General features: G+C 42.9%; 1 protein-coding gene across 1 annotated transcript in view; it reads right to left on the bottom strand.

Moving 5' to 3' along the window:
* The window catches only part of CD5L (CD5 molecule like), a 35026-nt gene extending 22548 nt beyond the window's left edge, over positions 1-12478 (bottom strand). Inside the window, exons 1-5 of the mRNA XM_052637293.1 lie at positions 12451-12478; positions 9104-9130; positions 6710-7033; positions 5156-5473; positions 4000-4320 (exon numbers count right to left, since the gene is read on the bottom strand). Coding sequence (XP_052493253.1) covers positions 4000-4320; positions 5156-5473; positions 6710-7033; positions 9104-9130; positions 12451-12478 — 1018 coding nt within the window. The remainder of the gene's footprint in view (positions 1-3999; positions 4321-5155; positions 5474-6709; positions 7034-9103; positions 9131-12450) is intronic.
* Between the last annotated feature and the right edge of the window lie 989 nt (positions 12479-13467).

Genomic DNA, 13467 nt, shown 5'->3' with positions numbered 1-13467 from the left:
CTTTCATCAAGAGGCTTTTTAGCTCGTCTTCACTTTCTGCCATAAGGGTGGTGTCATCTGCATATCTGAGCTTATTGATATTTCTCCCAGCAATCTTGATTCCACCTTGTGTTTCTTCCAGTTCAGCGTTTCTCATGATATACTCTGCATATAAGTTAAATAAGCAGGGTGACAACAAACAGCCTTGACGTACTCCTTTTCCTATTTGGAACCACTCTGGTCTTCTATGTCCAGTTCTAACTGTTGCTTCCTTACCTGCATACAGATTTCTCAAGAGGCAGGTCAGGTTGTCTGGTATTCCCATCTCTTTCAGAATTTTCCACAGTTTATTGTAATCCACACAGTCAAAGGCTTTGGCATAGTCAATAAAGCAGAAATAGATGTGATTCTGGAACTCTTGCTTTTTCCATGATCCAGTGGATGTTGGCAATTTGATCTCTGGTTCCTCTGCCTTTTCTAAAACCAGCTTGAACATCAGGGAATTCACGGTTCACGTATTGCTGAAGCCTGGCTTGGAGAATTTTGAGCATTACTTTACTAGCATGTGAGATGAGTGCAGTTGTGTGGTCGTTTGAGCATTCTTTTGCATTTCCCTTCTTTGGAATTGGAATGAAAACTGACCTTTTCCAGTCCTGTGGCCACTGCTGAGTTTTCCAAATTTGCTGGCATATTGAGTGCAGCACTTTGACAGCATGATCTTTCAGGATTTGAAACAGTTCAACTGGAATTCCATCACCTCCACTAGCTTTGTTCATAGTGATGCTTTCTAAGGCCCACTTGACTTCACATTCCAAGATGTCTGGCTCTAGATTAGTGATCACATTATCATGATTATCTGGGTCGTGAAGATCTTTTTTGTACAGTTCTTCCATATATTCTTGCCACGTCTTCTTAATATCTTCTGCTTCTGTTAGGTCCATACCATTTCTGTCCTTTATCGAGCCCATCTTTGCATGAAATGTTCCCTTGGTATCTCTAATTTTCTTGAAGAGATCTCTAGTCTTTCCCATTCTGTCATTTTCCTCTATTTCTTTGCATTGATCGCTGAAGAAGACTTTCTTATCTCTTCTTGCTATTCTGTGGAACTCTGCATTCAGATGCTTATATCTTTCCTTTTCTCCTTTGTTTTTCACCTCTCTTCTTTTCACAGCTATTTGTAAGGCCTCCCCAGACAGCCATTTTGCTTTTTTGCATTTCTTGGTCTTGATCCCTGTCTCCTGTACAATGTCACGAACCTCATTCCATAGTTCATCAGGCACTCTATCTATCAGATCTAGGCCATTAAATCTATTTCTCACTTTCACTGTATAATCATAAGGGATTTGATTTAGGTCATACCTGAATGGTCTAGCGGTTTTCCCTACTTTCTTCAGTTTCAGTCTGAATTTGGTAATAAGGAGTTCATGATCTGAGCCACAGTCAGCTCCTGGTCTTGTTTTTGTTGACTTTATAGAGCTTCTCCATCTTTGGCTGCATAGCATATAATCAATGTGATTTCGGTGTTGACCATCTGGTGATGTCCATGTGTAGAGTCTTCTCTTGCGTTGTTGGAAGAGGCTGTTTGCTATGACCAGTGCATTTTCTTGGCAAAACTCTATTAGTTTTGCCCTACTTCATTCTGCATTCCAAGGCCAAATTTGCCTGTTACTCCAGGTGTTTCTTGACTTCCTACTTTTGCATTCCAGTCCCCTATAATGAAAAGGACATCTTTTTTGGGTGTTAGTTCTAAAGATCTTGTAGGTCTTCATAAAACCATTCAGCTTCAGCTTCTTCAGCATTACTGATTGGGGCATAGACTTGGATAACTGTGATATTGAATGGTTTGCCTTGGAGAAGAACAGAGATCTGTCGTTTTTGAGATTGCATCCAAGTACTGCATTTTGGACTCTTTTGTTGACCATGAAGGCTACTCCATTTCTTCTGAGGGATTCCTGCCTGCAGTAGTAGATATAATGGTCATCTGAGTTAAATTCACCCATTCCAGTCCATTTTAGTTCGCTGATTCCTAGAATGTTGACGTTCACCCTTGCCATCTCTTGTGTGACCACTTCCAATTTGCCTTGATTCATGGAACTGACATTCCAGGTTCCTATGCAATATTGCTCTTTACAGCATTGGACCTTGCTTCTATCAGCAGTCACATCCACAACTGGGTATTGTTTTTGCTTAGGCTCCATCCCTTTATTCTTTCTGGAGGTATTTCTCCACTGATCTCCAGTAGCATATTGGGCACCTACTGACCTGGGGAGTTCCTCTTTCAGTATCCTATCATTTTGCCTTTTCATACTGTTCATGGGGTTCTCAAGGCAAGAATACTGAAGTGGCTTGCCATTCCCTTCTCCAGTGGCCCAGGCCTCGGGCGTGGGTGGCTCCTCCCAGCTGCCACCCCTGGCCTCGGGCTCGGGGTGGCTCCTCAGGGTCACCGCCCCTGGCCTCGGGCTCAAGGTGGCTTCTCCCGGCCGCCCCTGACCTCGGACACGGGGTAGCTCCTCCCGGCCACCACTGACCTCGGACGTGGGCTAACTCCTCTCAGCCGCCGCCCCTGACCTCGGACGCGGGGTGTCTCCTCTCAGATGCGGGGTGTCTCCTCCCGGCCGCCGCCCCTGACCTCGGATGCTGGGTAGTTCCTCCCGGCCGCCACTGACCTCGGACATGGGGTAGCTCCTCTCCGCCATTCCTGTACAGTCAAGAAAGAAGACTGGTTCCCAGAATAGAAAGGGAGACCCTCCCAGATCTTAATTACATACCTATCTCACACTGATATGAACCATGTCAGAGTCTAGTTCAGTGCCTTAGACTTATTCAACCAGGTCCCGTGTGAGTCACAAACCATATTCACTTATATTAGCACTACTCACCCTCCACAATCACAAAACTCTTTGAGAGAAATGGAGCAAGTATCTCCTTTTGACTAGCTGAGAAAAACTAGCCTCAGAATGGCAGACTTGACTCAAACACTAGTCTTCTATCAATAAAGCCCTCCTTTTCTTGGCACTAGCTGCTCTTCATGTTTTTGATCATCTCTCAGCTCTTACACAATTCCCTGAGTAGGTAACCAGGCAGCCCTGCATGCCACATTCCACACTGCATGCCACAAAGCTGGGCTTCAGAGCTGTGACTGTCTTGACTCAGCCACTCAAGGGCTATGCTTTGCATTTCCTGACTCGTATGGGGACAAGATTTCTTCCTTTACCCTTCTGTGAAGTGAAAGTGAAAGTCGCTCAGTCATGTTCAGCTCTTTGCGACCCCATGGACTATACTGTCCATGGAATTCTCCAGGCCAGAATACTGGAATAGGTAGCCTTTCCCTTCTCCAGGGGAGCTTCCCATCCCAGGGATCAAACCCAGGTCTCCCACATTGCAGGCAGATTCTTTACCACAGATTCTGAGCCACAAGGGAAGCCCAACAATAGTGGGAGGTCTACAACTTACAGCTGGAATCCTGGCTTCTCTGAAAAGACACTCTCATGGATATTCACAAAGAGCCCCCTCCTCCAGCCCCATTCCCACAGATTAATTTAAAATCTGGCTAGTGACAATAGGTAGAAGGGGGTGGGACCATTTCCTACAGTTTTAACTTACAGTTTGAGGCCTGGGGTCCTCTAAGTCAACTAATCCTGAGCTGAGCCAAGACTGGTCATTTTACTTCTGCTCCATCATTTGAAAACCATTTTTATGATTTTGGAAAGTTGCTCATTTTCTCTGACTCTTACTCACTTTACATTTAAAATAAGGTGTCAATTCAATAATTTTCATAACATCTTTCATTCTCACACTCAATAACTGTATGGCATGGGATTTTTAAACTATTATTATCATTCTGTCCATGACTAGGATTCTCAATAATTCCTTGAAGTAACACAAAGTAGGTGACTATTATGGGCAGCTGTGCAGCACTAGTAGAATGACCCTTACCCTCAGAGTTCACACCCCACCACCCGCTTCTTCACCTCCCTCCATGCCTGTCCCCACGGGGACTACCCAATCTACAGGGCTTACCCAAGCAGAATACGACCACATCTTCTTTGTGGTTGCAGTCATGATACCCCCAGGACCTATGCTGACACTGCTCCAGGGACTGCTCTTGCCCTTGGCAATGGACATCATCTAGCCAGATGCGCCCATCCCCAGGGACAAACTTTCTCCGCGCTTTGGCAGGTACAAAGGCTGGCTTTCCACAGCCCAGCTGCCGGCACACCACCTGCTCCTCCTCTGTCGCCCAGCCGTCATCACAGACAGAGCCCCATATGCCTTTGTGCAGCACTTCCAGTCGCCCAGAGCACCTGGTGTCTCCATTTACCAGCCTCAATTTAAAGGGATCTGCAGAGTCAGGGGATGGAATGGCGCATGGAAAGAAGAAAAAAAATAAACATCATCTACATCCTCATTCAAATCCCATCAACACTTCTGAAGCTCTCTTCCTGCCTGTGTTTCTGTGATCATAGCCCTTGCTCTAGTTTCCAATCCATGTGTCCCAGGTCTGTTTCCTTCAATAAGACCTTTTACTTTCCCATCTAGTTTATAAAAGTCTAATACTTATGAATGACTTTCTAGTAGTTTTTTTTTTAATTGAAGACTTCGACAGTGCATAGAATTGTGTGTCCTATCCCTATTATATAGAATTCAATATAATAATAGTTTATATTAATCTAGCACTTAATACTGCTTAAAGCATTTTCATATACAAAGGCAAGTATCATTAGCTCCATTTTTGTAACAAGAGAATTGATGAGCAGCACAATTAAATATCTTTGCTATGGTTATTTGATACATGAGTGCTGTGCTTAGTCACTCAGTCCTGTTTGACTCTGCTCCTCTGTCCATGAGGATTCTCCAGGCAAGAATACTGGAGTGGGTTGTCCTGCTCTCCTCCAGAGGATCTTCCCAACCCAGGGATTGAACCTGGGTCTTCCACATTGCAGGCAGATTCTTTACCATCTGACACACCAGAGAAGCCCAAGAATACTAGAGTAGGTAGCCTAACCCTTCTCCAGGGGATCTTCCAGACCCAGGAATCAAACCAGAGTCTCCTGCATTGTAGTCAGATTCTTTACCAGCTCAGCTACCAGAGTAGTTCTTTATAAACACTGATTGAATAGAACTCTATTTAGTCAAATTCATGAATGAACCTAGTCACTGGACTTATAGGCATTACCTTCACATTCGACCCATGTATCCTCATCATGGGTGCAGTTATTATTCCCCTCAAGCCCAGAAAGGCAATACTGAAGGTTTCCTTCCCGTCCTGAGCACGATACATTGCTCAGCCAGATGAGTCCTTGGCCCTGGGTATCCTTGTTACAGCATTTTTTGGTCAGTGTAGCCTTCCCACACCCCAGTTGTCGGCACACCACCTTCGCAGCTGAGAGATTCCAGCCTGCTTTGCACACAGTGCCCCATTGATCTTGGTGCTTCACCTCCAAGCGCCCCTTGCAGCTCCCAGGGCCACCAACCAGCCTCACGGTCTCTGGAACTGTGGGAAAAGAAAGATTAAGTTTCTGTTCCCTGCAAGAACACAGCCTTCCCACATAAGGGGGCTCCTAACTCTGAATCTTTCTCAGAAATAAGAATGAGACCTCAGCATTGGGCACAAACATTTGGTGACTGTTTGTCACCAAATGACAAAGAGAAACAGACTAATCCCTTAGCCAAATCACAGTCTAATGGAAAAGTAGATAGATAGTAGATAGATACACAGAAAATAATTAATGCATAGACAACAAACATATGAATGGAATAAAGAAATACAACAATTATATATATACAATTGTTGTGTGTGTGTGTGTCTGTGTCTATATATATTGTCTTCTCAGGTGGCTCAGTGGGTACAGAATCCACCTGCAATGCAGGAGACTCAGGAGACCTGGCTGGATTCAACCCCTGGGTGGAAAAGATGCCCTCAAGGAGGGCATGGCAATCCACTCCAGTATTCTTGCATGGAGCATCCCATGGACAGAGGAGATTGGCAGACTACAGGGTCACAAAGAGCAGACACAACTGAAGAGACTGAGCATGTACTCATGCATACATATATATACACAGTTGTTATGTGTTGGTTTCCTATGAGCATCTCCTGTCTACCTAACTAGATGATAGACTCCTTGAGAACTGATGAACTTACATTATATTTTGGGAGCTCATTTCTTCCCCATAACATCAACTTAGCCTTAGATACAAATGTTTAGTGGTTATTAGATCTGTGCATGCTTGTGTGTGTGAAGAAGAGAATCAGGTTCTTGGATAGATTGAAACAAAGAAAAACTAAGATTGAAACTAAGAGAAAATCATTAGTTCAACCAAGTGTGTGTGCTAAGTCGCTTCAGTCATGTCTGACTCTGTGTGACTCTATGGAGTGTAGCCTGCCAGACTCCTCTGTCCATTGGATTCTCCAGGCAAATACTGGAGTGGGTTGCTGTGCCCTCCTGCATGGGATCTTCCCCACCCAGGGACTGAACCCACATCTCTTAGTTCTCTGTATTGGAAGACAGGTTCTTTACCACTAGTGCCACTGTTCAACCAAGGAGGAGTAACAGTTCTAGATGAGGATATTTTTGTCTCCAGGGTCCACAGTTGAGAAAGGGCGAGAAGTGAAGGAAAGGGAATCAGTTAACTATTAGTTCATGGTGGAGAATAAAGATAAAGAGGACAAAGAGTGGTCATGCGGGCTATGGGCAGTTGGCATATAGTCATTGAGCCCTGCCATACTCACTCTCACATATTGCCCCTGAATCCTCGCTGTGGGAGCATTGATAAACGTCTTCCACCTGGTCACAGTCAATCAATTTATCTTCCGTCCCATTGCAGTTGACATCTTGGATGAAGATCTTTTGTTTTTCATCCGCCAGGGGCTTATATAAATTACCACTGGGTGTCCCCTTGGCTTCTCCACAGCCCAGCTCCCGGCACACCACTTCCACATCTTCCATGTTCCAGCCATCGTCACACACAGTGCCCCACTCGCCATTCCGTTCCACTTCCACCCGCCCTTCACAGCGATGGGGACCTCTCACCAGTCGCACTTTGGGTGAAGACTCTGCAAAGAAACGAGATATTGGCTGCAGATTAGGAGCGACCCAGAGAGTACTCAGGCATGTATGCAGTCTTCTTGGAATTCTACTACCATTTTCAAGATGTGGAGAATTGAAGGGTGAGAAAGTGGGGGTCAAAAGGGAAGACAAGGAAGAGGAGCTCCAGGACTCCATCTCTGAGTTCTGGTTCTGCTACACTCTTTTATTGTTATTATTATTATTATTTAAACTGTATTTTTATTTGGCCTTTGGTGAAACTTGGAAAAAAGGCTTAATATCCCTGCCTTTGGATCTGTGTTTGTGGCCTGTGGTCTATCACTCTATGAACAGTATATGACAATATGGGCTACATGGAACAACTCAGACACCTCTGTGAATGAAATACAATTACTTAGACCCAAATTTCTACTGACTACTTTGTCTCAACTCTGCACAAACTTCCTAGAACTTGGCATCAACCCCAGAAGTAGTAGTTGGGTGAAAGATGTCTACCTGGTTGATTTTAAGCTCTATTGAGAAGTTTCTATTTGATTTATTGATTTATTCTTGTTTCTCTCCTCTTCTTCTATAATTTCTTGAGGAAAATGACATGAGGAATGGAGGTTAGAGACAAAAATTAAAATTGAACTATAAAAAACTATGAAAAGTTCCCATTCTTGTACTCTGAAGTTTAAGGCATGTATATATAATTCAAGAAAAGCCACCTAGAAATAACTTCTGGATCATTGTAACTAAGATTAGAGTTTGGATAGGCATTATTGTTTGCCCTAGCAAATATTCGATATCAGGATCATGCTCAGACTATTTTATTTTACTTTGAGTTATAAAATTCTGGGTTTATTTTTTATTTGGCCATGCCACATGCCATGTGGGATCTTACTTCCTCAACCAGGGATCAAATCCACCACCCTGCATTGGAAGCATGGCATCTTAACTGCTGGACCACCAGGGAAGCCCTCAAATTCTGGTTTTAAATAAGTTTTCCTTTTCCATGAAATAGAGGACTAGACCACATTGTAGGAGAGAAGAAATATGTTTTAGAGAGAGAAAGAGAATAAGTATCAAAGAAATGCAGCTAAAGGGAAGACAAGGGCTGAGAAGATTTAAAAGCTAAAGAGAAGAACAAAGGAGCTCATCAGGGCAGTTGCATCCTAGACAGCATTTTAGCCTACTTTATTAGCAAGGGCTTGAGAGACAAGGACCCAGGTTGAGTCCTCCCTCCCTGGGTATAAAGAGGGCAGCTGTCTCCTGGCAATTGCAGCAAGGCATAACCCTGGAGGCCAGAGGAGAAAAACCAGGTCATCTGAGTATTGGTCTGGGACCCAGAAGCAGCATTTCTTTAAGGAAGCAAATTGACCCAGAAGGGTATAAGATCCTCCACATTCATAGCAGAATTTGCAGCTGCCCCTCTCTCATAAAGCCTCTACTATCAAGAGAAAGAATAGGCTGAAGAGACAATGTCAAAGAAACTCATAATCCTCAACCAGTCCCCTTGATTTTTGGACCATCAGAGGCTTCCTCTTCCACAGACTAATTCTCTTTGTGCCTCCCCATTCTCTCCTCAGTTGAACCGTTTGTGCTCTGCTGAAAGACTCCTTTAAGAGGTGGCCAGCGGCAACTGAAATCCAGCCTGCACTCTGCTGATGAAGCCATGAGGTGCACAGAGGCTGGTGCATTTCTAGTTCAATGATAACATTAAAGTTGGCAGAGGGACCAGGAAGTAGTAGAATATAGAAGGGCAGAAGAAAGTTTACTTCCCAGGAGGTGAGGTGTCTTCTGAGCCTGAAAGAAAGCCATCTGCTTTGTTAAATGATGGAGCTAGAGCTGGGTTAGTGTCTTGGGTCATACAGGCCAAACAGAGAGGAATCCCTTTGCAGTATAAACCACTCAAATTTTCTCTAAGTTTTGAAAGTGGAAATCTACCCATATAAGACTGAGTAGGTGGGTTGTGAAACCAGAAAGAAAATCTACTGGGGCTCTTTTGAGCCACAACCTATCTCCCTGGCCCTGGGAAATTAAAATTTCCACTCTCCAGAGCTGAAAGCCCACCCTCTTGCAACCCCAAAAAATCTTACCTAGAAGTCCAGGTCCAATGCAAAAGCCTGAGCAAATAAAAAAGAAAGAAAGAAGTGAATGAGATCAAGTAGTCAATTGCCAAGGCTTTGTTCAAAATCACAACTCTCTAGAAAGTTTTGTTGAACTTTGTGGGACAGAGAGGTAATTACACAGCCTCCAAGGTTAGACATGGCTGAGACCTTCTCCTTCTCCTCCTTCTCCTCCTAGAATGACCAGCCTAAAAAAAAAACACATGGAAACTAAGAGCCAAAAAGGCCCATTCTACCATGCCTAATTAGATCTATCATGTTCCCTTTCCATCTGATGTTGGCTCTACCCCCAGGCATGGATATATTTGATTTTCTATTTTAATCTATTAGATTGATCGGTGATGACCACCTAAACTAGAAGTGTGGTGATGTAGTATCTGAGTCCAACAGGAAAACATGTTGGAGGTTTCTAGGAAGATGTGTTGGGGCCAGTGTGAGAGAAGCAAGAGAGACTCCATCTTGAAGCCTGTCATCCATCTTAAAGACTGGATGTGAACTGGGAGTGAACCCTGCCCAAGAGTGAGAAAACCATTGCTAGTGAAAACCAGGTCTGCTGGAGGCTTCCCTCCCTACAGATGACAAATGGAGATTGTAGTTGAGGTCAAGCTGCCCCTGTAAGATTAACCATGGAGATATCCCCCTTGATGTATAATCATTGTCCCCCCGCCCCACCCTTAATCTTAATTGTTTGTTCTCCTAGCACCTATTTGTTGTAAAACTCAGTCATATACAACAAAGAGGTTGCTAACATGTAACCAGTCACATAGCGGAGGTGGAGAGGGTGGGAGTATAAAACTGGGCCTCTCAGAAACATCAGGGTCCTTGTTGGGAACTATTCCCCTTGGATCCGCTGGCGTAATAAACTGTACTCCACTGTCTTGAGTGTCCTCCGAGGTATGTTTTGCAACTCCGGATTCCACAACAGATGCACGGTTGGGGAGGATAAAGATGTCTTGAAAGGCATATGAGAGGGTAACAGGCAGGAAGGCTAGGTGTCCCCAATTGAAGGAAACAAACTACAAGTGTCAATTTTATTTTTTCCTTCTCTATACAAAATTAAAGGAGGGTTCTTTTAAAATTCTGTGTTGCCATGACAACACCTGTTTCCACCTGAACTTAATTTTTCTCAAACCTTGAGCTCACCAATGCATTTTTCTTATGGAAATGTTTTTCTTAAGCTATGCTAATGTATTTACCTTATTTAGCTTTCTTCAAGTCTGTTCACCGAAGACTCAGAACCCATAATGGCTCAACACATCAGTATGTTTTACTCATGGAAGTGTTCCTCTTCTGATGTCTATTTCAGAAGATTTCTTTATCTCTATTATAGTTTAATAAAACTTGATTACACAAAAAGCTCTGGCAACCCAGCCTCATCACTGGCCACAGGTTGAATGCCTCTCTTCCAGAGGCCAAGAATCCCAGCATCATTCACAGGTTGCTGTTCATAGCAGCAACCTTTCACATAGAGGAAAATGGCAGTATTTTTTTTGTGTTCACTGACACTGCATTTAGACAATGGTCAACAAACTTTTGTGTGAAAGGCCAAATAGCAAATATTTTAGGCTTCATGGGCTATACAGTCTCTGTTATAACCAATCAGCTCTGTCAATGCAACCATTTACATGTAAATGAATAAGCCTGGCTGTGTTCCAATAAACCTTTATTTATGAACAATTAAATTTAGATTTCATGTCATTCTCATGTGTCACAAAATATTATTCCTTTCACTTTTCCCACAGTTTAAACATGTAATATCCATTCTTAGTTTCCAGGCTGTGGTTTGCTGAACCTGGTTAAGAGTTCAGAAAGCAGTTCTAGGCTAATTTCCAAACTTCCAGGTTAAAGTATCAGCACATCTTTGAGTGATCAGAGTTTCTTCCTACAAGATCTCTGTGTAATCAGACTCATCTACTCGTTAGGCTCCAGCCTAATGCAAACTTTGAGAGATGGTGAAGGACAGGGAAGTCTGACATGCTGCAGTCCAGGGGGTCGCAAAGAGACAGACACGACTCAGCTACTGAACAACAGCAAATGCTATAGAGAGAGTCCTGTGACTATCAGTGGCTTCTGAAACCCAGTATTTTGAACTGCAAAACTCATCATCCCCCAATACCACCCCACCTTATAGGGTCTTTCTGAAGGAGTTAATATCATTGGACTTCCAGCCTAGAGCTTTTTAGGCAAATCCATGTATTTCATTGACTTGTCCTGGAATATTTTCTTCCAAATATTTGCTTTGCAACAACATGACTCAAAAAGACTTTGTCTGCAATTGCCTAAAACTCAAGGTTATATCATGAATAGCACCTTACAAGTCTAATAAAGAACACAAACCATGTATATATGCAAAGGAAACTGAATGTGATGAGCATGATAGGTGTGAAAGTGACATAGCCCAAAGATAACTTGAGAACTCTGTAGTGGGGTTGATCACCATAAGTATCACAGGTCAGAAAGACTCATGAAGGAGACGCAACTGAAGGTAAGCCTAAGAGATTCAATAGTAACTTCACAAGAGGAGGTGGGGAACTATCTGCTAGGTAACATAAGGGGTGTATGGGTGTTTAGAAATGTGACCAGAACTGTGCATAGAACACACAAATGCCCAACTGAGAGACTGGTAGGTTTCAGTGGTATACTAGATCATCAAGAAAATTAAAATGGATGTGACTGATTAGGGGAGGGACCTAGCAGGCTCTTTTATCTTGTGGAAAGGCTCTTAACAAACCTCTGAGGAACATAACATTACTTCACAGATATGAGAATGAGATTTTGGAGGGCTATGATAACTTTAAAATTCAGACAGCTAAGAAATCAAAGAGCAAAAATTGAATACATATCTCTTTGATTCCAAAATTTCAATTTACTCTAAATTAATCTGAGCAATAAGAAACTGGGAAAAACTAGGGAAACACATGAAATACATTTGAGAAGAATCAATATGATCAATGAAAGGTGTTTGTCCTGCAGTTCTACTTCCTTTCTTGCTGTTACCCATGGTCCATTTATTTGTCTTTTTATAAATAGTGCATTTAGGAAAATTTGTGTGAAAAAGCAATAGTATAAATTATTACTGAATTGATAGCATGAATATAGGGAAATAGAAAGTTTTCTGGTAATCAAGGTGGATTATAAACTGAGTACAGATTAAGTGGCTTTGGGGATTTAGAATAATTACCAGATATAGAGAAAGGAGAGTAGAGACTTTCCTTGAAAGATACCTAGATCTGTACCAGATGGGCAAGGAAAGGCTTCCCCCAATCAAAGTTCCAGAGTACTCTGAAGCCTAGACCCAAAGGAGCAGAAATACTCACCAAAGATCAAGAAGAAAAAGAGAGCCATGTCCCAGATGCCTGAAGATAGTGAACTGAAATGTAAGGCTGGAAGGAGGCCCCACAACAGGAATATGCAGCTTTGGTTGCAAGTGTGCTCTGAGGAGGGAAAGAGGCAGGTTTTGTCTGCAGCAGAGGCTTTATCAGATGACTAGAAACCAATGGGCTCAGAGGTCAGGACTGATAGAGCTGGACTTGCTGAATTCAGCATGTCCCAGAGGAAAGGAGGTGGCCGGAATTGGCAGAAAGATGATGAAAACAAAAGAAAACAAACAAACAAAACAAAAAATCCCAACCTGCTATGCTTTGGTTCTGCTGTAATCCCAGCTCCATTGAGCTCTGCTTTAGTCCCCTCACTATGTAAACAAGGAAAACAACGCACATAAGGAAAGGCAAGTACCAAGAATAAGGGCCATTTCACATTAGAAGATCAAGCAATACTTGATCCTCATGTATGGTTTGTGGGGGTTAATTAGCCAATTTCAATTCTTTCCTTCCAGATGGAAGTGACTGGAAAATATAGAGGCCAAAGATCATAGAACAATTCCAAAGTTGAAGTCACCATAATTCAGAGTCAGGAGGGCAACCCGGAGTCAAGGTGCCAATCTTTGCAAATATGGCTTGATTTATTTCTCTCAAACCAGCTTCTCCAGTGCTAAGTAGAGGGTCTAGCACATGGATCTGCTTTTCTGTGCTTGTCCTGGTTTATGCCCATCTTTGGAAACTGAATGGAAGCAGGTTCTTGTCATAACGAAATCAGATTGTTCTTAAGTCTAAGATATGATGGACAGGAAGTTCCAGAAAAACATTTACTTCTGCTTCATTGACTATGCTAAAACCTTTGTGTGGATCACAACAAACTGGAAAATTCTTAAGTGTGAGTACCAGACCACCTTACCGGTCTCCTGAGAATCTTGTATGCAGGTCAAGAAGGAACAGTTAGTATAGGACAGGGAGCTATATTCAATATTTGTAATAACCTATAAGGGAAAAGAATCT

The sequence above is a fragment of the Budorcas taxicolor genome, chromosome 3 (genome assembly GCF_023091745.1).
Source record: "Budorcas taxicolor isolate Tak-1 chromosome 3, Takin1.1, whole genome shotgun sequence".
NCBI lineage: Eukaryota > Metazoa > Chordata > Mammalia > Artiodactyla > Bovidae > Budorcas > Budorcas taxicolor.
This window is presented reverse-complemented; position numbering and strand designations above follow the sequence as displayed.